At 29.0% G+C, this 21,874-nt stretch overlaps 1 protein-coding gene across 1 annotated transcript; it reads left to right on the forward strand.

Annotated features, from left to right (window-relative positions):
• The first annotated feature begins 4,895 nt into the window (after positions 1–4,895).
• LOC105646377 (glutamine synthetase nodule isozyme) lies at positions 4,896–8,948 on the forward strand. Its single transcript, XM_012232226.4, has 12 exons — positions 4,896–5,138; positions 5,244–5,283; positions 5,369–5,472; positions 5,559–5,607; positions 5,760–5,866; positions 5,938–6,025; positions 6,567–6,695; positions 6,778–6,852; positions 7,160–7,213; positions 7,358–7,395; positions 7,556–7,715; positions 8,579–8,948. The coding sequence occupies exons 1-12, from the start codon at positions 5,065–5,067 to the stop codon at positions 8,729–8,731; spliced, it is 1,071 nt and encodes a 356-aa protein (XP_012087616.1). The 5' UTR covers positions 4,896–5,064; the 3' UTR covers positions 8,732–8,948.
• Positions 8,949–21,874: the final 12,926 nt, after the last annotated feature.

Below are 21,874 nucleotides of genomic sequence, written 5' to 3' on the forward strand. Positions count from 1 at the left end.
CCAAATAGAACTAAGTATTTTGTCATATCTTTGCTAAATCCATTAAAATTGGATGAAATTGCAACCCAGAGGTGCTCTATATATCAACACATTCTCTAGAACCTTTTCTGGCTGAGATAAGCCAATCAGAACCACAATCGATATATTACCATGATAGTGCTATAATATTGTCACCATATCATATTAGGTAGCAGACAACTTTTATCAAGACACCAACCGGAAAAGTAGAATCATTCTCAAGAGTTGATTCAGATTTATGGTGAAGGTATTGAAGTATTTTTCATGTGCTTATTTGCTCTGTGGTCTGCTGATCATCATTTTCAATGAAAAATTCTTTCTAAATAAAATGATTGGGTTTCCTTTTTCTTTTCTTTGTAAAATTATGTTTTATATATATATATATATATATATATATATATATATATATATATATATATTGAGACTTCAATTTGAAAAAATTTTTGTACGTGGTCTCATCTATATCTATCTATGAATTTGAAAAGTATCTTCCACCAATATTGTTTACTCATTAATCATATAAATATTGCACATTAAAATAATTGAGATTAACATCAAAATTAAATTAAATTTTGTAGCTATTTTCTATAATTAATTAGTAACACAATTTTTTTATTAATGACATAATTTTAAAAATTATATTTTTTATTTTTTATTTTATTTGGAGAGTATAGGGATATGAGAGGATAATGGGATGAAATTTTTACTTTTTTTAGCAAAAAAAAAAAATCTTGAACCAATTGAAGTAAGAGAAGTTGCATGGTGTACATAAAATCAAATATTGTAAATTTTCATTTACTATTAAATATATTGTTAATATCACAAGCAACAATAGTCTTTCCTTTTTCCAATGATTTTAATTTTTTTTCTCCCTCTGAAATATCATTCCTTTTGTTTTGTTTCTTTTAATAAAATCTATTGATAAAAGAGGAGACATTTTATATGTTTAATCTTTAAATGAAAAAAATATATATGTCAATTATTAATATTATTAATCAAAATAAAGAATAATAAAATTTCAAATTATTATTTAAATAAAGTATTTATACCTGCCTGCAAAGCGCGATGCTACGACTAGTAATAATATAAAACTAGAGAGAAGAAAGAGAAGGAATAGAGAGCAAAATATGAGAGTGTATTTATTATTGATAAGAAGCCACATATATATAGTTACATAAATGGAAGCCGATAGAGTCCTACATAAATCAGGACGATAGAGTTCTCAATAATTAAGAATACAGAGTTTTAGCCCATATCGAACATCCACTTATTTCATAACAAAATTTAAATAAAATATACATAATTAACCTTTTCAAAATTTTACTTTTAAAATTTAGTTTTAAATAAAATGAATATATGCATGCGTGAGATAATAAGCAGTTGAAAATTTTAATTTTAAAATATATATAATATTTTTTTTTTTTAGAATGGGCACGAATAACAGTGTAAATATATATAATGCAGTAGCTAACAATCTTAGAAGCAATTCTAATTATAATCATCATATTCCTCTAGTAATGACTTCACTATAATAATAAACTATCCTCGCAATGCGCAAATTTTTTTTTTTTTTTTTTAATCAATCAAAATATTAATATTTATATTTCTCTCTATACGTGTGAATCAAAAGCAAATTAGGTGTTTTTGAACTTTGTGATGAATAGCTTTGAGTCAAAAAACAACTTCAATGCTTTGATACCTAAGATTCTACTATTTGACTCTCCTTCCGTTGTGATCCAAATCAAACAAAAATAGCATAATGATATGTTTATCCTTTGCCCTTTAAAAAAAGGGGGAAAAAAAAATGGTAGGCAACTTGTAAGACATCCGTACTATTATGCTTTCAGCTGGTGTTTTGCAAGGTTTATCTTTTTAAAAAATAAAATTATAAATCTAACAAATGTAATATTTAATTTTAATAATATGATAATTTTTTATTATATAAATGTGGAAATCAAAGGAATATTTTGATGGATAAAATTATTCTTAGTAATTTATTATTACGATAATTAAGGACACATTACGAATATAAACAAATACATTATAATATTTTGTAAAACAAAAAAAAAATTACTTATTTTAACTCAATTAAGAATATATGTAATCACTAAAAAATCGTAATATTAAATAGAATTAAATTAAGAATATTAATATAAAAAAATATTTTAACTCAATTAGAAAAAAATAAAAATATCCTTTAGTAATTTATTATTATAGTAAACGGCTATTATTTAAACGCAATAAGGAATCTTAAAATTGATATTAAAAAAGACAGTATTTAAATTCATATTTAATAATTTTAAATATATATTCTCTCCCATTCATTTAGTTTAACTATAATCTTTGGCCAAATCTTTTCTATTTTGCCCCCAACATTGCATTAATTGAATGTTTGCTTTGAAAGTCAGATATCTCATGCTATTTTATTCCATAAACACAATTAATGACTTCTAACCGTAATAAAAGGATAAATCACATCAAAAACCCATTGATTTCTTCTAATTAATGCCGAGTTTTACCTCCTAATCAAAATTTTTAAATTTGGCCATCCCTTTTTAGTGGAAAAATTTTGGTGGAAAATAAAATTTTAATTTTTCGTTTAAAAAATATAGACAATTAATATAGGAGTTATGTGCAAATAACCTTTTTGGAACCAAAAATTTTGATAGCGTCAATTGTCTCTTCAAATTCTTACCAAATACGCATTTATAAATAACATAAATGCATTAGCTAACAATCCTTGCACACGAACTACAGCAAAAAAAAATCATAACATCCACTTTCTACAATCATATCATATCCATTTGATCTGAATATGTAATTTTCTATTTCGTTCACAACTTCAGAAAATGTGGTCCCTCCGACCGTTGGTCCCTTGGACTAGTGTTATTAGACCTGCAAGGCATAAATGAAGAACATATGTGGAATCATATCCGGTTTGCCGCAAGGTTTTCCATACCAAGGATTTTGAACATGTCCGTGGCTTGGTTGGAGCACATTGCCCTGAATTGGTTTGTCATCTATAATCATAGATAGTGATTTCATTCATATTTCTTTTTATTAAGATTTGTCATTCCCCTTCAAACCGGAGCAAAATGGATAGGGGATCTGTACTTTTGTGCAATTCAGTCTTTCACAGTTATAGCTAACTTGAATATTTTTGTTTGTTCTCCCCTCTCAGCTTTCTATTTTTCTTTTTAAGAAATTTTAGAATTCTATTTATTTTTGTGTAGTTTGATTGGATATTGAATATCATTGGATAATTAACAATAGTTTGAGTTTATTAAATAACTTGAGTTTTTAATAATTGATAAATTATAGTTTTTTAATATTTGTTTATTAATTGATTAAAAAAGTATATTATTATACTGTTTTAATATGATTATTTTAATTAAATTTTCAATCATTGATTATTTACGATATTAATTATTTCAAAAAATAGATTATTATTTTAATTTTAGAATAAATTTCTAAATGCAAAAAAAATATAAAAATATTATTTCAAAATCAATTCAGAATTAATAATTATTTATTAGTTCATCTAATCTATTCCATTTAATTTATTTATTTTAGCTTATATATTCAAAAATATGTATTTAATTTATATATTTAAAATTGTAAATGAATAATAATATATTAAAAATATTTAATATAAGTGTATATGTGTTTATTATTATGTTATTCATCTTTTAATTGTGTAAAAATGTATGAAATACTGAAACTTAATTCATCAATATTTGATTGTTTCTAATCAAATGCTTTTATGCTTTTTATTTTTTTTAAAAAAGAAGTTGATGCTAATTAAGTCTAATCTTATAATTAATAATAATTTTTTTATTTTATCGTCTATAATTATTTTATTAAATATACTTAGCTTTTAATGTTGTCCTATCATATTAAAATTAGTTTAAGAAAAATACTAATTGCTTATAATATGAATATTATTTAAATAGAAATAAATTTTAATTTAAAGTTGTTATACATAAAATCATATCTTGACATTATATAAATATCTAGAGAATATAAGAAAAAAATTATAATCATATTAAAAAATAATATAAAAATAAATTAATGAATATAAACAACAAGTAATACCAAATGATAACAACTTGCAACGCACATTACAAAAAATACTAATATTTTTAATGTTTGATAGTTATTGTATAGATTATTATGAATTTGAAAATTTTGATTATTTCTATGTTATTTAACTATTATCTTTAAAATAATTTAATTTAGATAATTGCAATTTTAAATTTTTTTACATATCTATATCCATATAATAAACATATTCAAAATATTTATGCTATTACAAATAATGTTATAGTTCTATTTATTACAGATTATTTTAATATTTACCATTACTTGATTTATTTCAAGTAAAGTTTTTATTGTTCTTCCTAAACATTTGATAATTCACAATAGTTTATAAAAAATAATGATTATGGAAATAATATATAAATACCCATTTTCGGCTGGTTAATCTATAAAGACAATGCAAAGACTTCTTATAACATGTACACTCTTAAAATGTATGGATTATAAAAATGTCAACCTTCTTCCAAAGTTATAAATAATTATCTTATTTTTAGTGGGCTTCTAACAATACTCAAATTAAATTTATTAAAAATATAAACTAATTGAACCCAGATCGAGTTAAGATATGGTTAAAAATATATTCAAATTTAAATTTGATTTACACTCTTCTATCTTGAAAATAAAAATTAAAAATTAATTCATTTATGATTTATAATTAATAATAATAATAAATATCTTTTTATAAATTCAAGTTTAGCTCGTTTATTAAATAAATTCTATTGAGTAATTTAAAAAAGAAAAAAAAAAAATTCTATAGTGTAGATAGGAGCTCAGCTAGTTAAACTCATCGAAATAATTTACCGGCCTAGATGCATTATATATATACAGAGAGAAATAACAAGTGAGTAGCCATTTGATACCCTCCTTCCTGTCTTCCCTTCTCCCAGAACATATAATCTTCTCTGTATCTCTCTGAAAGATATCATTACCGATCGTTTATTGGTGAAAATGTCTCTTCTATCGGATCTTATCAACTTGAACCTTTCTGATACAACTGAGAAAATTATTGCAGAATATATATGGTTAGTTTCACTCTTAATATTGTATACCTTCCTTTTATCTTTTAATGGGTTCTAATTATTTTCAGCAATATAAAATCAGTGATCCTTTTTGTTAAATAAATTTAGGATCGGTGGATCTGGTCTGGACATTCGAAGCAAAGCTAGAGTAATCTCATGTTTCTTATTTATATTTTCTTGATTAATTAATATTTATAAAGAAAATTACATTGATTTACATGGAATTGAAACAGACTCTTAATGAACCTGTAAGTGATCCCCAAAACCTTCCAAAATGGAACTATGATGGTTCAAGCACAGGCCAAGCACCTGGAGATGATAGTGAAGTCATCTTATAGTACTCTCTTTTGTCTTTCTCCATTGTCTTGTACATGTTTACAATTTGGATATTTAATTAGTCTTTGTTTGATGTCTTGAAAATAGCCCACAAGCAATATTCAGGGACCCATTTAGAAGGGGTAACAGCATCCTGGTAAGACTGATCTTTTCACTTGTTTAATAACTTTGATTGATTTATTAATTGTTTTTTTTATCTTTTATTATTATTTTTTAATTTTCTACTGTATTAGGATATTCTATCAGTTTATTCATTATTCAGAAATCAATTTGTTTCTAAATTGATAGGTGATGTGTGATGCTTATACACCAAGTGGGGAGCCAATTCCAACAAACAAGAGATATAATGCTGCAAAAATTTTTAGCCATCCAGATGTTGTTGCTGAGGAACCCTGGTATATATCTGAACTTCTGATTTCCAAGTTCTATTTCATGTATTAATTATGTTTACCTTTCTTTCTAAAAGGTATGGGATAGAACAGGAGTACACCTTGTTGCAAAAAGAAACCAGATGGCCACTTGGGTGGCCAACAGGTGGTTACCCTGGACCTCAGGTATGATAATTATTCTCATTCTTTTATTTTTCGTTTTTGCTTTCATCTTGTTCTTTTCTTCCTTTTAAATGCATAGAGTTTGTCTATAGCTACTTGTTGTCACATTAGTTAGTAACTATAGGGAAATTAATTGAATGTAGGGGTGACCCGTGCAATGAACTGGTGGTTCCGGTTCAATATATGGTAGTTGAGATTGGAGTGGAATGAGAACCTAAATTGAGCCTTAAAATTTCGGTTCAATCTGGATTCAATGGATTGCAAATCGCCTTTGATTCTATTTAAAGGCCTCCTAGTTTCAGTTTCATTTCAATTTGACCTTTTTTTTTACCTTCTAATCTTCTTCTACTAACTCCCTTTCAATTTTGGTCTGATTCAGGACCAAAATTTCTTGATTGATTCTAATCTCTTATTCGATTTCAATCTGAACCAGACCAGTGGTCAGCTCTAATTGAATGTTAACACTCTTGCTTAGGTTACATGTAAGGTCCTTTCTGTTTCTTCTGATAGTAAATTGAGATGCTTGTATGGTTAATTAAAACAGGGCCCTTATTACTGTGGTGTTGGTGCTGATAAGGCCTTTGGCCGTAACATTGTTGATTCTCATTACAAAGCATGTCTTCATGCCGGGATTAACATTTCTGGGGTCAATGGAGAAGTTATGCCTGGCCAGGTTATTTACGTCTTTTTACCTTTTTATTCCCTTATGATGCAGCAAGCCAGTTTTTATCATTAGTATATTTGTTGTCATGCAGTGGGAATTCCAAGTGGGCCCTGCTGTTGGTATCTCTGCTGGAGATGAGGTTTGGATGGCTCGTTATATTCTTGAGGTACTTTACTCCATTTGGAAGGCCAAATTCTCTAAGAATTCAATTAAAAACGAATGCTGGTTTGTCAAATTTTCATGATTTGAAATGAGATGATTTATGAAGAAGAAATGGTTTTGAAGTATTTGACATTAGACCATTTTAAATTTAATGCTGCAAGGATATAGTATTATTGATTTTTTTAAAATAATAAGAATGATTAAAAAAATAAAATTGAATCTATTGTTGATTTAAATATTTTCCAAGTTATTGCTTATGTAAATTTAAGAATAAACAAGTGTTTCTTATACCATGATTTACATGATATCAGAGGATTACAGAGATTGCTGGAGCAGTTCTTTCCTTAGACCCAAAACCTGTTCAGGTACTTTTGTTCTTCTTTTTCTCTTTGGTCAAAGTTTGTTTCTGCAATACTTCTTTGTGATAAACATTCTTCCTCTGTCTGTGCATATGCTCGTGGAATTTGTTTTTTGCGGCTTTAACTTGATTGACTGCCTTGTCCTGCCAGGGTGATTGGAATGGAGCTGGTGCTCACGTAAATTACAGGTAATTTGCACAATTATCTTCCCCGTTTGATATTGGCTTTACATTGCAATTTCCAAGTGAAAAAATGAAAAGTGTATATATATATATATATATTCTCTTTTCTGCATTTCCAAAGAGCAATTAATGAAAGGTTGAAGAGCCTTTTCTTGTTCATTTACAGCACCAAGTCCATGAGAGCTGATGACGGTTATGAAATAATCAAAAAGGCCATTGAAAAGCTTGGATTAAGGCACAAGGAACATATTGCTGCTTATGGTGAAGGCAATGAGCGCCGTCTAACTGGACTTCATGAAACTGCTGACATCAACAAATTCATATGGGTAATTGTTGAATTGCTTTTTTTTTCTTTTTTTTTTTTTTTTTTTTTGATAATTTGTTATTTTGTTTATTAAATGCACGAAGGAATAGCTCTCCCGACCCTATCACTCCATTGCAAATCCTTAACCATCCTGATATCCTGTGGACATAATAGAATGTAATGTAATATAATCAAAATCTATATTAGTATATCTCAATCCTCAACAAGGTATCCCTTGGACATAAGGGTTGTGTTGCTTCTTTTCCACAGCAAGGAAAAGATACATTAATTAAAATTGTCTGGTGGGCATAATAAACAAAATATATATATATATTTTAATAATATAACAATGCATTTCCAAAGTAACATTTATACAAAAAATGCCTTTAATTTTATTATGTTAAATTTCATTATCGATTGATGTATCATAATTCCATTTTTCTTGTCATTAAATTTATCTTTATCTAACCAATAATGTGTTGGTCGGGCAGTCTTGAACTCCTTAAAGATAAGAATACAAGTTCAATCCCCAGAAAATACATATATTGAAAGTGATAAAAACTTTTTATGCTTTACGGCGGAAAGGGAATTAATACCTCTAGGTTCTACAAAAAAAAAAAAAAAATCTTTTAAAATTGTGAGTAGAAGCTCCAAAGATGAGACAATTCCCATATTGGGCTAACCAAGAGAGAAATCAAAAGCTACAGGCCTCCAAACCATAATGCTTTAAGCTATTTTTTTAATTGTGATTAAAAGCTCAAAAAAGTATGTTTGCAGACAAGCTTACTATTATAAGGAGCTGGGTGGCTGGATTGGATTTATAGCTATTGCATTATTATTTATTGAAATAAAAGTATAATTTTGCACTATAATATTGTTTGACAGGGTGTGGCAAATCGTGGAGCTTCGGTTAGAGTTGGTAGGCAAACAGAGAAAGCTGGGAAAGGTTACTTTGAGGATAGAAGGCCTGCTTCAAATATGGACCCTTACACAGTCACCTCCATGATTGCAGAGACAACCATCCTCTGGCAAGCTTAATGAAGAGACTATACTATTTTTCTGGTTTGCGATTGAAATTATGAGTTGTTTTTGCCATTTCCTTGTAGGGGAAACTTTAGCTCCCTTTTGGTTCAGCCATGAAACTGCATTTTCCTGTTTCATTAGTTGTAGCGCTATTTTCAGATGCCAAGTATTTTCTCCTCCTTTTGCCTACTATTTTAGATGATAATAATATAATGCAGATTAGAATTGGATATGTTGAGTGCTAATTATTAACAATTCGTTGCCTCTTACACTATTTATAAATGTTATTTTTTCCCCTAAATTACGCTGTTTATATGTATGTTAAATGTTATATTAGATGTTAACAAATTACGCTCAATACATAAATTCATATATGTACTTTTCATAAAAAATTTTATAGCACCCTCAACTTTTGTTTGATCCATTGAACACTTCAACTTATAAAATTGTACTTGTTAAATATTTTATTTAATCTATTGAATATCTCAACTTATAAAATTAGATCGATCACATATTAAACCAACATTTTGCAAATAAAAGTAAAAAAAAAAACCTTAAAATTTACTGTTTTTAGTGTAAGGAGGGGTGAATTTGTTGCAAAAAGTAAACTTTAGAGTGCCACAATGTCGATTTTATATTTTAGGGTACCACAAGGTTTTTTTTGTCAAAGTTCAGAGATTAAATGAAGTATTTTGTCTAATAAATTACCTTAAAAAATGTTTTTCTTACGCTTATGATAAGGAGGATATATCACAAACCAAAACCTGAATTATTATTAATAATAAAAAAATATTATTATTATGTATTTGCTGATAATGTATTTATTAACAGAACAAAGTCAGAAAAAAAAGTTTATCGGTAAAACATTTGGCGACATCAGTCCATCAATAATTATTGCTAAAATTAAAAAAAAATTGAAAAATATATAAATCCATCACTAATTAGATGTTAAAATAGAAAAAATAGAAAATATACAAAAAATAGAAAGCAGCTCCCATTCCTGCAACATTAGTTGCTTCCTCAACAAGAGATTTGATCCTCATCTCTTGAACTCTGGGCTTCTTCAACAATAGCGGATTCTACCCCGTAAAAAGAGAAAGAAGCAGTTATGCCATTCGCCACCTTCGCCCGGATCAGGAACTCCTCTATCTATGCTAATGGTTCCGTTGTCATACTATATTCTATTCTACCTTCGAGTCAATCATTCCCTTTCGAGCTAATGAGAGCTAACTGGCAAGAAGCCAGAACATTCTCAGCTAACCGCGAACAGAGTTCCGAGTCGCTTATTGGAATCAGAGACTTAGTCAACAAGCATTCCCACCCGAGAAATTCTTATCTTCTACTAAAGAAAGAAGTGGTGCACGGACCTTCATTTCAGAGGTTCATAATGCATAAATCAATAAAATGGTCTCGATTCGGAATTAATTTGAGTACAGCACAGAGCTATCTTGCTCTGAATCACGAATGCGACTCATTATGGACTAAATAAACATAAAATCAATAAAAGATGAGTAGTGATGAGTGTATTTGTTCATAAACTATAATGAACATCAAGACTTTGAATTCAGATCTTATTTAAACCTTTAAATTAATGCCTTTATTTTACTATTCCTTTATCTTTATGCATTTTAGAGTTCAGTTCTTTACTTTTATGCACTTTGTTATTCTTTAATTTTTGTTAATCTAATCCATCTAACCAATAACTTACAATATATCAACACTAACATTCATTATTTTGTTATTATGAATGAATGAGTGTGTATGTTTAATCTTGTTGGTGTATATATTCTGTGATTATGGTTGCATGGTTACATTTATTTATTGCTAAATAATTATTTAAGTTTGATGTAAAGGATCTTAATAGGTCCTATTATTGATTGTTTGTAATTATTTCATGGGTTGAAAAATTTTAATGGGTTAATGGGTAGAATGTATTAATAGGATATTGGTTGTAACTCTTTTCTCCTTTTCCCCCCTTCTTTGGATGTTTTATTTCATGCTTTATGGATGGGATGACATGCTAGTTTGTCGTGGACTTCAAAACATTGCATAAAAGACTTTTACATCTCAATTAGAGTTAATTTTATTATTGCTTATTGTGAATATATGGACAACAAATGATGCTGATTTCTAACCCAGCAGTTTGGTTGCCTAACACCTTTCCAATACCACACCAAACTTTTTTATCTACTCTCTGGTTTAAAACTGAATTGGTTGATTCCAAAGAAATTTATTATTTTTAGTGTAAGGAGGTGTGAATTTGTTGCAAAAAGTCAAGTTTAAGGTGTCACAAGGTCAATTTTATATTTTAGGGTACCATAAGGTTTTTTTTTTTTTTGCCAAAGTTTAGGGGTTAAATGATGTATTTTACCTAACAAATTTGAAATTAACTTAAAAAAATATTTTTCATACGCTTGTGATTAGGAGGATATATCACAACCCAAAACCTGAATTATTATTAATAATAAAAATATTACTATTATGTATTTGCTCATAATATATTTATTAACAAAAACAAAGTCAGAAAAAAAATTTATCGGCAAAACATTTGGCGACATCATTCCATCACTATTTATATTTTTTTAATGGTTTTCAACTTAATAATTAAATTAACTCCATTTTAATAATTAAACTAGTTAAACTTAAATAGGCAAAATAAGTGAAGGTAACTAATACAAGAAACATAAACAAGTAAAAAGAAAATAAAAGATTAACAATGTGTTGATTGGGATGGCAAGAGGTCTTCTGTCAAAACATAATTTTTGAAGTTTACACGTTTAATTTTATGGCACTTTTAAGTTTGTGTGGGACCTATCATGCCCCTAAATTTGAGAATTTCATTACCATCATGCACTTCTCACTTCTTTGAAAAGCATGTGTATATAATCACATTGATATGTCAGACAAAAAGACAAATGGCACACAAACGTATAAAAAAATGGCCAACGATATTTGTTAAAATGACATAAAAGTCACAAAATTTTATTCTAATTTATATTCCTATGTCATCCAACAAGTCAGACACTATAAAACTACCTTGTGAGAGATTTAAACACGAACATTGAAAGAAATAAAACTCTTGCTTAGAGAGAATTAAAATAAATAACAAATATTAGTAATCGTAAATAACGATTAAAGAGATAAAATGAAATCAAAAATAAATACTTAAAAAGAAAAGAAAAATCTAATTAGAAATCTCTAGCATCCAAAAACACTGAAATTTGATATAAATTTGAAAATAAAATGCACCAATCATAAGTAAAATATTCCCTAACTTAATTTACCAATAACAAAAGCGAGATATTAAAAGAAAAAGAGATCAACATGGATTTGAACTTCGGTCAAATATCGATTAGAAGATGTTTTGTTTAACGACATAGAGATGCATGATGAGTCTCCATGACCAAGTGAAATGCAAATCCCAATCAATAAAGTCTCTTCCTCTCTCCTTGGCCTTGATTTGGAATTTTCTCTATAGAGTCTTTAATTGGAGGAAACGACGAATTAAAAAAAATGCAGATCTTTTTCAAACAAATCCTTACCGATGCAATAAAAAAATCCCTCTCAATTAATTTTTGGTCAATAAAGTTTTTGATAGAGAAAGAAAAGGAAATAAAAAAAGAGATAGAGATAAAGATAAAAAGATCCCATCAGAGAAGAAGAAGAAAGGATGAAGAAAGAATGGTTACAACAATGAGGAAGATGAGCCTCCTTGACACGTTGCATCATTTTTTTCTTATTCAATTACTTTATCACATTTGAAAATACACACTCTATTGCCAGCGTGGCCATATGCAATGTTAATATTGAAATATGAAATTTTAAAGGCCTGATAAGTCCCTTGCAAACTTAAGGGTGCCACAAGGTTAAACGTTTAAACTCCAGGGGCAAATTTATGCATTCGGTCAATCTTCATATGATATTTAGCCTTATATTATGGGATTTGTATTTTTGTGGTTTCTATGAAAATCATCTTACTTTGTTTGGAATAGGTCTATGTATCCTATAGATATGTAAATATAAGCTGAATCAATATAGACTGGAATTATTCTTCATATGGTATTAGAGCCTAAAGAGGTCTAATCGACCCAATCTTCTTTTAGGTTTTTCATCTTTTTTCTACAACTACCACTATTGAATATCTTTCTGATATTGGTTTTGGCAACTGAAAGTTCTCTTGTTACTAGTATCACACCAATAGTTCCAATCAATTCTCAACCACGTGCTAGTCACGTCTCTTGTTGCACTTACAGTTTCAACTCCAACTCTTAATCTCCTTCATCAATTACCAATCAAATTAACCTCCTCTAATTTTCTTCTCTGGAAAATGCAATTAATGCCCCATGTTGCCTGGTTGCTGTTTGGCTCATCATGTCAATGGATCACAATGACCCTTCCTCGATTGCAATCCGGTGATATGAATCCTATTTTTATCACATGGTAATAACAAAATCAGTTAGTTCTTAGTTGGATTGTCTCTTCGGTCATCGAAAGTGTTTTGCAAGAGATTGTTAATGTTGTAACGAATCGTGAACCTTAGTTAAAGTTAGTTGCTGCTTATGCCTCTGGGTCTCGTCCATAGATATGTGACCTTAAATCCAACTTGCACCATCTTCATCGCAATAATGAAAATATTACTACGTATGTTCAAAAGGCTAAGACCAGCAAAGATCAACCTGTTCTTTATAATATTTTGTTTTTGATGATGTGTGAGGCTCCTCTCGAGTGCCATGGGAAAGATCCGAAGGACGAGGCAATCCAGACGGGCCCATTGATCGATTTTCTCACAGACTATCAGGAACTCCTTACGGTTCCTTTTTTTTGCTTAAAATGCTTGGATTGATTGGATTTGTCTCTTTGGAGTGCTTTAGGTGTGTTTAGAGCTGCTACCTTACTTTGTTTTTATTTTCAGGGAAGATATAAGGTAAAAGCTCCGTGTTTGACTCTAATTAATTACAACAATGGATAAAATGCACTAGCCACAAAGCATTGAATTTGGGGACTAGGTTTTTAGCTCTTTTCATTGAATCAATGGTTTGGAATTAATCAATTAATCAAAATATCAGTTTGCGTGAATGTCAGATTATTGATGTATGATCATACTTAAAATGCATGACAATAATATGATATGGCCAAAGCATTAAAAACATAATAAAGCATAAAAGATGTAATTCAGGGGGAGACCGACTCTAGCCTTATTTATTGAGGATTCTAGGTCGTGCGACACATTTCCCTAGATCCCAACTAGTTTATTCAATCCGAGGCTACTACCTAGGCTGAGATCCTAGATATGCCTTCATACCTCATTTGTATGAGGATCAAGGCGCACAAAGTTCTACCATTGATTAAAATGGTAGGGTTTTGATATGGTGTCATTCTTAGAATGGGCTCAAAAGGTGTTGGCAGATCGGGCAAAAGTGCCGAAAGGATTGGGCTTAACATACATTAGGTGCCAGACGAACCAGGCTTAACATGTATTAGGTGCCGGATAGACCGGGCTTGACAGATATTAGGTGTTGGACGGACAGGGTAAAGAGATTGAGTCTTGCTCTAAAATGATGCTAAGGATGGGCACGAGGACCCGATTAAGTCTTATATTAATTAATTTAACTAATTAATTAGCTTTGGATCAAGGAAGACCAAAGTGTAATTGAAAGATGAAAGGATTGACTTTTGAGTACCAAGTCAGATTGTTGACTCACTTAAGGAAATCGAGTTAAAATCAGACTTTGTGGCCTTAGAATCGTGCTTGAGGGAGAAATAGAGTCATTTGATGCTTGAGAATTGCTCAATCAAACAACAAGAGGTAGTAAAAATTAGGGTGGAATGTGCAATTTATAAGGGTGCAATGTCTGGCCACGGTATCAAGGAGTCTACTCACGGTACCGTGGAGTCTTCCCACTGTACCATAAAGTTTGTTGCTAATTGCTCTCCACAGTACTTTAGAGTCTGGCCACGGTACCGTGGAGTCTCTTGGTAGAAACATGGGGCCTGCACCTTATTCACGTACTATTTGAATTTCGAACAGTCGTTCGAGGCTCAAATGATATCCGATTCGAGCGATTCTTACATTGTTGGAACCGTTGCAGAATCCTCTAAGTTTGGGTGTTGAGAACTACTTTTCAACTTGTGAGCTCTTTGAATTTTGGATGGTCATTCGTAACCTAAAAGACATTTTATTCAAGTGATTCTCACACCATTGGAACTGTGGCGGAATCCTCTACGTCTTGGTCCTGAGATTTGGGTTAATATGATGATGTAGTTGAGGCAGTTTTAGATGGAATGGTCCTGCCTTCAGATCTTTTGTTTGTTCTATGAAGGTCATACAACACCTATTTCCTTTGATGATCTTTATGGTCTGTTGCTCAGTGACCAGTGTCAGTTGAAATGGACTCGGTGTTCGACAGGCTTCTGCCCACTTGTGCTCATGTGGTAGCATGCCAATTTGCAACCACTTCCACTTGTGGCAAGTGCAGAGATTGACATGGTCGTGGTGGCTATAGTACCACCCAATCTACCTATATGCGTAGTTACTGCTCTCCTGGGTCGACTACCAACACTACCTCATATCGTTCACAGGGCTCTACTGGAGGCAAAGGACATATTGCATGGGTCTACCCTAATCCTCGACCAAATTAAAGTGAACATAATGGCACTACACCTGCTTCTAACCTTACTACTGACGCTGCTCCTAACATTAAGTCGTGGATTGTTGACACCGGTACCACATATCATTTAACACCAGACTCGAGGATTGTTGTTACTCATTGTAAATATACTAGTGCTGAAGAGATTGTTGTTGGTAATGGCTCTAAACTCTCTATTTATGATATTGGTTATACTTATTTTGCTGTTGATAAAACTTTCTTCCTTTAAGATATTTTTCATGTTTCTGATGCTACAAAATTTACTTTCTGTTTATACTTTAACACTTCATAACCTTGTTTCTATTGAATTTTTTTGCTACTTATTTTATTGTGAAGGATTTGACAATGAAGGCAACTTTGGTATAAAACTAGAGTAAAGATGGTCTCTACACTTTATCGTCTGCATTTGCTAAAACCAATTTTTTACTTAGCTAATTTTGTATCTCCATCTACATGGCATGCTCACCTTAGTCATGCTATCGTTTCTACTATTAAATGTATTATCAGACAAAATAATATACAGCTTAGTGATTACTCATTTCCTAATTTATGTCATTCTTGTTTTGTAAGCAAAATCCATAAATTGCCATTTTTGAGTCTTCTTTTCAATCTTCTTATTCGTTAAAATTGGTTTGCTCTAATCTCTAGGGTCCAACAACTATAACCTCTTATGATGGATGCTCATATTATGTTTTATTTTATGACCATTTTAGCAAATATTGTTGGATTTATTTTGGTAAGTATAAATCTAAGGTTCTTTCTGTTTTTATTAAATTTCAAACAATGTGGGAAAAATTTATGGATGCTCTATTCAATCCTATCAAGCATATTTGGGTGGTGAATTTCAAGTGTTATCCCATTATTTAAGTGACAATGGTATTTTCCAATGGGTTTCTTATCCGCATATGCCTAAACGAAATGGATGTGAAAAAAGGAAACATCGTCATATTGTTAAATAGATTGAAATATTTAACAATATATTGCTAGCACACTCAAAGTTCCTTTTATATATTGGACTTGCGCGTTTGAAATAGTTCTTTATTTAATTACTTATTTGCCCAATCCTAAGACACCATTCCAAAGTTATTCAAAGAATTGCTAGATTATAATTCATTGCGTGTCTTTCTCTGTTTGTGCTATCCTTGGCTTAAACCTTACATTAGATCTAAACTCGCACCTGAATCAACCAAATGTATTCTCTTAGGGTATAGAAAAATTCATTAAGGTTTTTAAGTGTCTTGATTTTCTCTCTAGCCAAATTTATATATGACAACATGTTTTGTTTGATGAGCAGGTATTTCCTTATTCTACGTTAAAGGATGTGGGTACTGGAGCTTCTCCTTTATCATCGCTTCCAGTTTCGGTTACTCTTCCTTTACCTCAACCACAACCTATAACGACTCCATCATCTTCGTATGTATTTGCTAGTCCCTTTCACTATTTGAACCTCCATTGCAACCAGCCATCCTGCCTGAACACACGACAGTGCCTCTTCACTCTAACTCGTCTAATATGAAACTGAATAGGACATACCTTCACTAATCTGGCCAGTTGCCTTATGTTCAATCTAGGATATTTCTTACGATCTTGTGGTAGATTCACCCTCTCCTCCAAATATAACCAAATGACAACATATGGTTACTCATTCTTAGATTAGTAGTCTCAAGCCCAAAGCATTTCTTGATCAATCTTTGGAGCATATATGCTTTTCTCAAGCCATTAAAATTCCTCATTGGCATGATTCGGTGTCTAATGAATTTAATGCTATTATTGCCAATAGAATGTGGGAATTGTTTCCTCCATCTCGTGATCAAAATTTAGTTGGATGTTTCTAAAACTAAAAGAAAGTCGATGGGTTTGTCGAGCGGTACAAAGCTCGACTTGTGGCTAAAGGGTATCATCAACGCCCTAGAGTAGATTATAATTAGACTTTTAGCTTTGTATTGACCCATCATGGTTCATGTTCTTCTCTCATTAGTAGTTTCTTTTGGCTGATCTTACATTCAAGTAGATGTGTCTAATGCTTTCCTACACGATAGTCTTAATGAATCTATTTATATGTCTCAATTGCCAAGATTTATTGATCCTCACCATCCTAGGCATGTGTGCCTTTTAAAGAAATCAATTTATGTCTTAAAGAAGGCTCCATATATGTGGAATAAGTGTTTAATGGGTTTCATGCGCTGCTATGGTTTTCAAGGTTGTCATATCGATACCTCCCTCTTTTAACTCCTAGATTCATTTTTTTTTTCTTATATATGTGGATGAATTGCTTATTACTGAAATAATACATTTGTTATTACTCATCTTGAATCATCCTTTGCCATTTAAAATCTTGAATCTATTGGGTTTCAATATTAATAATACGCAGCGGAAAGAGAAAATTATAACAAATATAATTACAGGGATCCGTTTGAACGATTAAAGCAATAAAATTTATTTAGAAGAATACCTCTTTTGTTGATTCTTCAAAACTTCAATCGACACGGCTAGTTTGTTACAAACCACAAGCTGTTCAAGTGTCCGGCCTTTAGTACTATCCACACGAATGGATAATCAAAAAATTCTAAAAATTATTTTAGATGGTTGAGAGGTTAGAGAGTATGATGATGCTAGCTATCGTACGCTCTATCGTACAATACAGTTAGACTATATCTTAAACCTTATATATGAAAACCTTAGTTCATGAATAAATAAATTATAATTATTTATTTAAACATTTTAAATAAATATATCAGAATTAAAATATTAGGTTTATTTAATCTAAAATTTATCTTAATAAATTTTAGATATAAATCAATTAAGTCAATACTTAGTAAATTAGGTAAAATTGTAATTAAATATAATTTACAATTTTATCCTTAATTTAACAAAATATATTTGTAATCAAGTCATACTTGATTCGATTTCTCATTTTCACTTTCTCATATCTATTCTTATGTGTGTGACCTTCTAGGTTCCAAATATCTTGGCAATAAATATAAAATTAATTAATTAATAAATTAATTAATATTTGAAAGTCAAATACATTGTCTAGCAACATGTTATCACTACCTAAATATTTGAAAAGTCAAAATGGTTTGCTTTAACCTTTCAGTGCATGATTATCAGTGTAATTAATATCCCTTCATCATTAAAGTTCTGATTTAGTAATTAGGCATACAATGTGTCTGTTTTACTAAATCATGTTAGTTCTCGTAATCTTAGTCATTGATCATTTGAATGAAATTCCAAATCTAATTTGCTAATTTCATTCTACATTGCGCAACTATTTCTTAATCAATTCTAACACAGAACAATTAGAACATTTTCCCTGATTTACCTAGGGTGATGAATTCTCTCTTAATTACACAACTATCTCCAAACAGTCCTTACTATGTCCAATAAATCATTACTTATTATTCATGAATGAATAATGTGAACGAAGAATCAAAATATTGTCATCCCCATACAAGATAGCTTAGTAATTTCAAGTCAAAGGATCGTTTATACAACCATCACTTTAGTATCGTATAGACACAGGTAACGCTCTCCATATGGAATTCTCATGTAGGTCAATTCAGTGGATTTATTTAAATAACAAGCATCTACATATTAGTTCTAGATATCATATATATCTCAACTTATGAGAACAATTGCTTCTCTAAAAAAAGAACATAATATGTACCAATCTCAACAGCTCTAATCATCATCCAATAATGGGAAAAACATTGACCAGGAATGTGTAGAGACATTGCTTTAATGCAAAATAAAAGTCATAATTATAACCACATTATAATTTACTTTGCGAAGCAGTATTGTCTCATAGACTTTATCTTTTACCAAGATTCAATTAATAGAATATAAAAGATAAATAAATATATTTTATTAATAATAAAATATTATTACATGAAATATTATACCCAAAATATAACCAATCAAATTGACTATAGGACATATAACTAACGGAATCAATTATGTGCAATGCAAGCAATTATGCAATTGGAGTTGTTTTAGGGCAAAGAAGAGACAAAAAGTCCTATGCATCTACTATGTAGTAGAACAATGGATGATGTCCAAGTCAAAAAATCAACATTAAAAAGCAGTTTTTAACGGTTGTGTTTGCAGTTGACAAGGTTGGTTCATAATTGGTTAGTTCCAAAATAAGTATATAAATTGATCATGCCACCATCAAATACCTTTTGCACAAGAAGGACACCAAACTGAGGCTCATTAAGTATATATTTTACTCTTGCATGAATTTAATATTAAGAATTTGCTCCTACTTTGTGGTTTTGCTTCACCATCTTCAAATTTGGAGTTATTTTCTCTCTCAACCTTTATGGCAATTGTTATGTTGAGAGATTATGAGATTGTAAGTTATTTTCTACCTTTCTCTTATTCATTTAAGTGACTTCTTGCAATATATTGAATTATTTATAGTAAACCAAAATTAAGGTTCTACTTTTTATAAAAAAAATATTTCACGTGCCATTTTCAAACTGTGGAGAGTGGTCTCAAACGCGCAAGAGAGAATGGTAGTAAAGTGCCAGCTTGGTATTCTATTTTTTTTTTTTTTTTTTTTTTTTGAAGTATTAAAATTTCAATTTTGATTCTCATTTTTCATTTTAAAAATTAAAAATTAACTTTTTTTTAAATTAATATAGAATAAATTAGCAAATCAAAATTATATTTTCTAAAACACAGATTATAGTTTAAAATTTTGTCTTTTATTCCCTATTATATCCATTTTAATAAAGTCAAAAATTATTTTTTTCTAGAATTAACTTTAGAATAAATTAGTAAACTACAATTTTTTTTTTTTTTGAATTTTTAAGGTGACAGTTTCAAATTTTAATTTTTATTCATTTTTCATTTAAAAATCTTAATTATTTTTTTTTTCCTAAAATGAAAGGTATATATATATATAGTCCTGAAATTAAAAATATTTTAAAGTTGCTGAAATGGCATCCTACTTTTTTAGCTTTCTATTTTTCCTTTTTTTATAAAATTTTAGATTTTTTTCCTTTACATATATATTTAAAAAAAAAAAATTTTCTCAAGATATAAACCACTTCGAAACTATTAAATTTTTAAAATTTAAAATTTAAAAGTTTTTGAGTTTTTTTATCTCTATCTATATACCTATATTTATCTATAAATATCCCTACTCAATAATTTTCTTTCTAGCTTTTTTGTTTGTTTTTTTTACCTCTTTTAATTATTTTGCTTTCAATTCTTTGTATTTTGATTGTGTTGTGTTTTTTTTTAATTTTTTTTTTTGATATATATGTTATTGTTGTTTTCAGATTTTAAATAGTAGAAGTATAACAATATTAACTTTCTGATCTAGATATATCACCATCTTTTCCAATTGAGGTAATTAACTCTCTAATCTATCTTTTTCATTCTTTTTTTTCTATTTATGGAAGGAACTTTTATGGATTTTTTGTTTGTTTGTTATTTATTTACAGCTCATGTTCCTTTGTATTTGAAAATCCAATAAAAAGACACACAGACTCAATATTAATTGTTTACGTTATGCTTTTCAAAAAAAATATTTTATCTTCTTAATTTTTATATTTTGGAGTATAGCATTTTTAAAGATTTTGATATTTTTGGTTATTATTTATCACTCTGATATAATTATTGTTTATTATTTAGAAGTATAAGCATTCTTTCAAAAAAAAAAAATAAGTATAAGCATTCTATTCTTTTTAAAAAATTACTGAAAACTTCTCTTTTTTTTTTACTATTTAATTGGATATTGTGGTTTATATATATATATAAAATTAAAACCTAAAATTAGGTCTTTAAAAATTATAAAAATTTCCAATTCAAATTTTCTAAATAAAAGTATAAATAGTTAAGACTTTATTTTGTATAAAACTTTCTATTTTTAATCTATTTAAGTTCTATATATTAAATTAAATTAAAATAACTTTTTATTTGAAATTATTATATATTAATATTAATATTTTTAATTTTTCTATATTTTCTATGCCTTTTAATAATTAAATTATAAATAATATTTATCTGAATATTATGCATATTAAATTATTCGAATCGTAAAAATTTTATAGAATTATCTACGCTAATATATAGTGTGTTAAATTGTTTAAATTTATCTATACAAATTACCTAACCAGGATATTAAATTTTATAATTATTTAAATTATTAAAATCTCTATAATATGCTAATTTAAAAACATACGGGGAAATAGATATTTTAATAATATATTAAATACAATTTATAAAATATAATATATAACAATAAAGCAATCAACCCGCGGAAAGCGCGAACCTCAACTAGTAAATGAATAAATCAGAATTATTTTTTAGATTTTTAACATTACAATTTCTAATTTTGTTTTTCATTCCTTTTTTATTTTTAAACTATTTATTTTTAAAATTTAAATTATACTCAAAAACTTTTAAAATCCATAGTTGTATTTAAATCATAACATCAAAATTGAAGAAAAAACAAATAATGGTATTTAAATCGAAGCATGATAATGGTTGTTGATTAGTT

Source organism: Jatropha curcas, chromosome 8, assembly GCF_041381405.1.
Source record: "Jatropha curcas cultivar XTBG-Jc1 chromosome 8, XTBG_Jcur_1.0, whole genome shotgun sequence".
In the NCBI taxonomy this organism is placed as follows: domain Eukaryota; kingdom Viridiplantae; phylum Streptophyta; class Magnoliopsida; order Malpighiales; family Euphorbiaceae; genus Jatropha; species Jatropha curcas.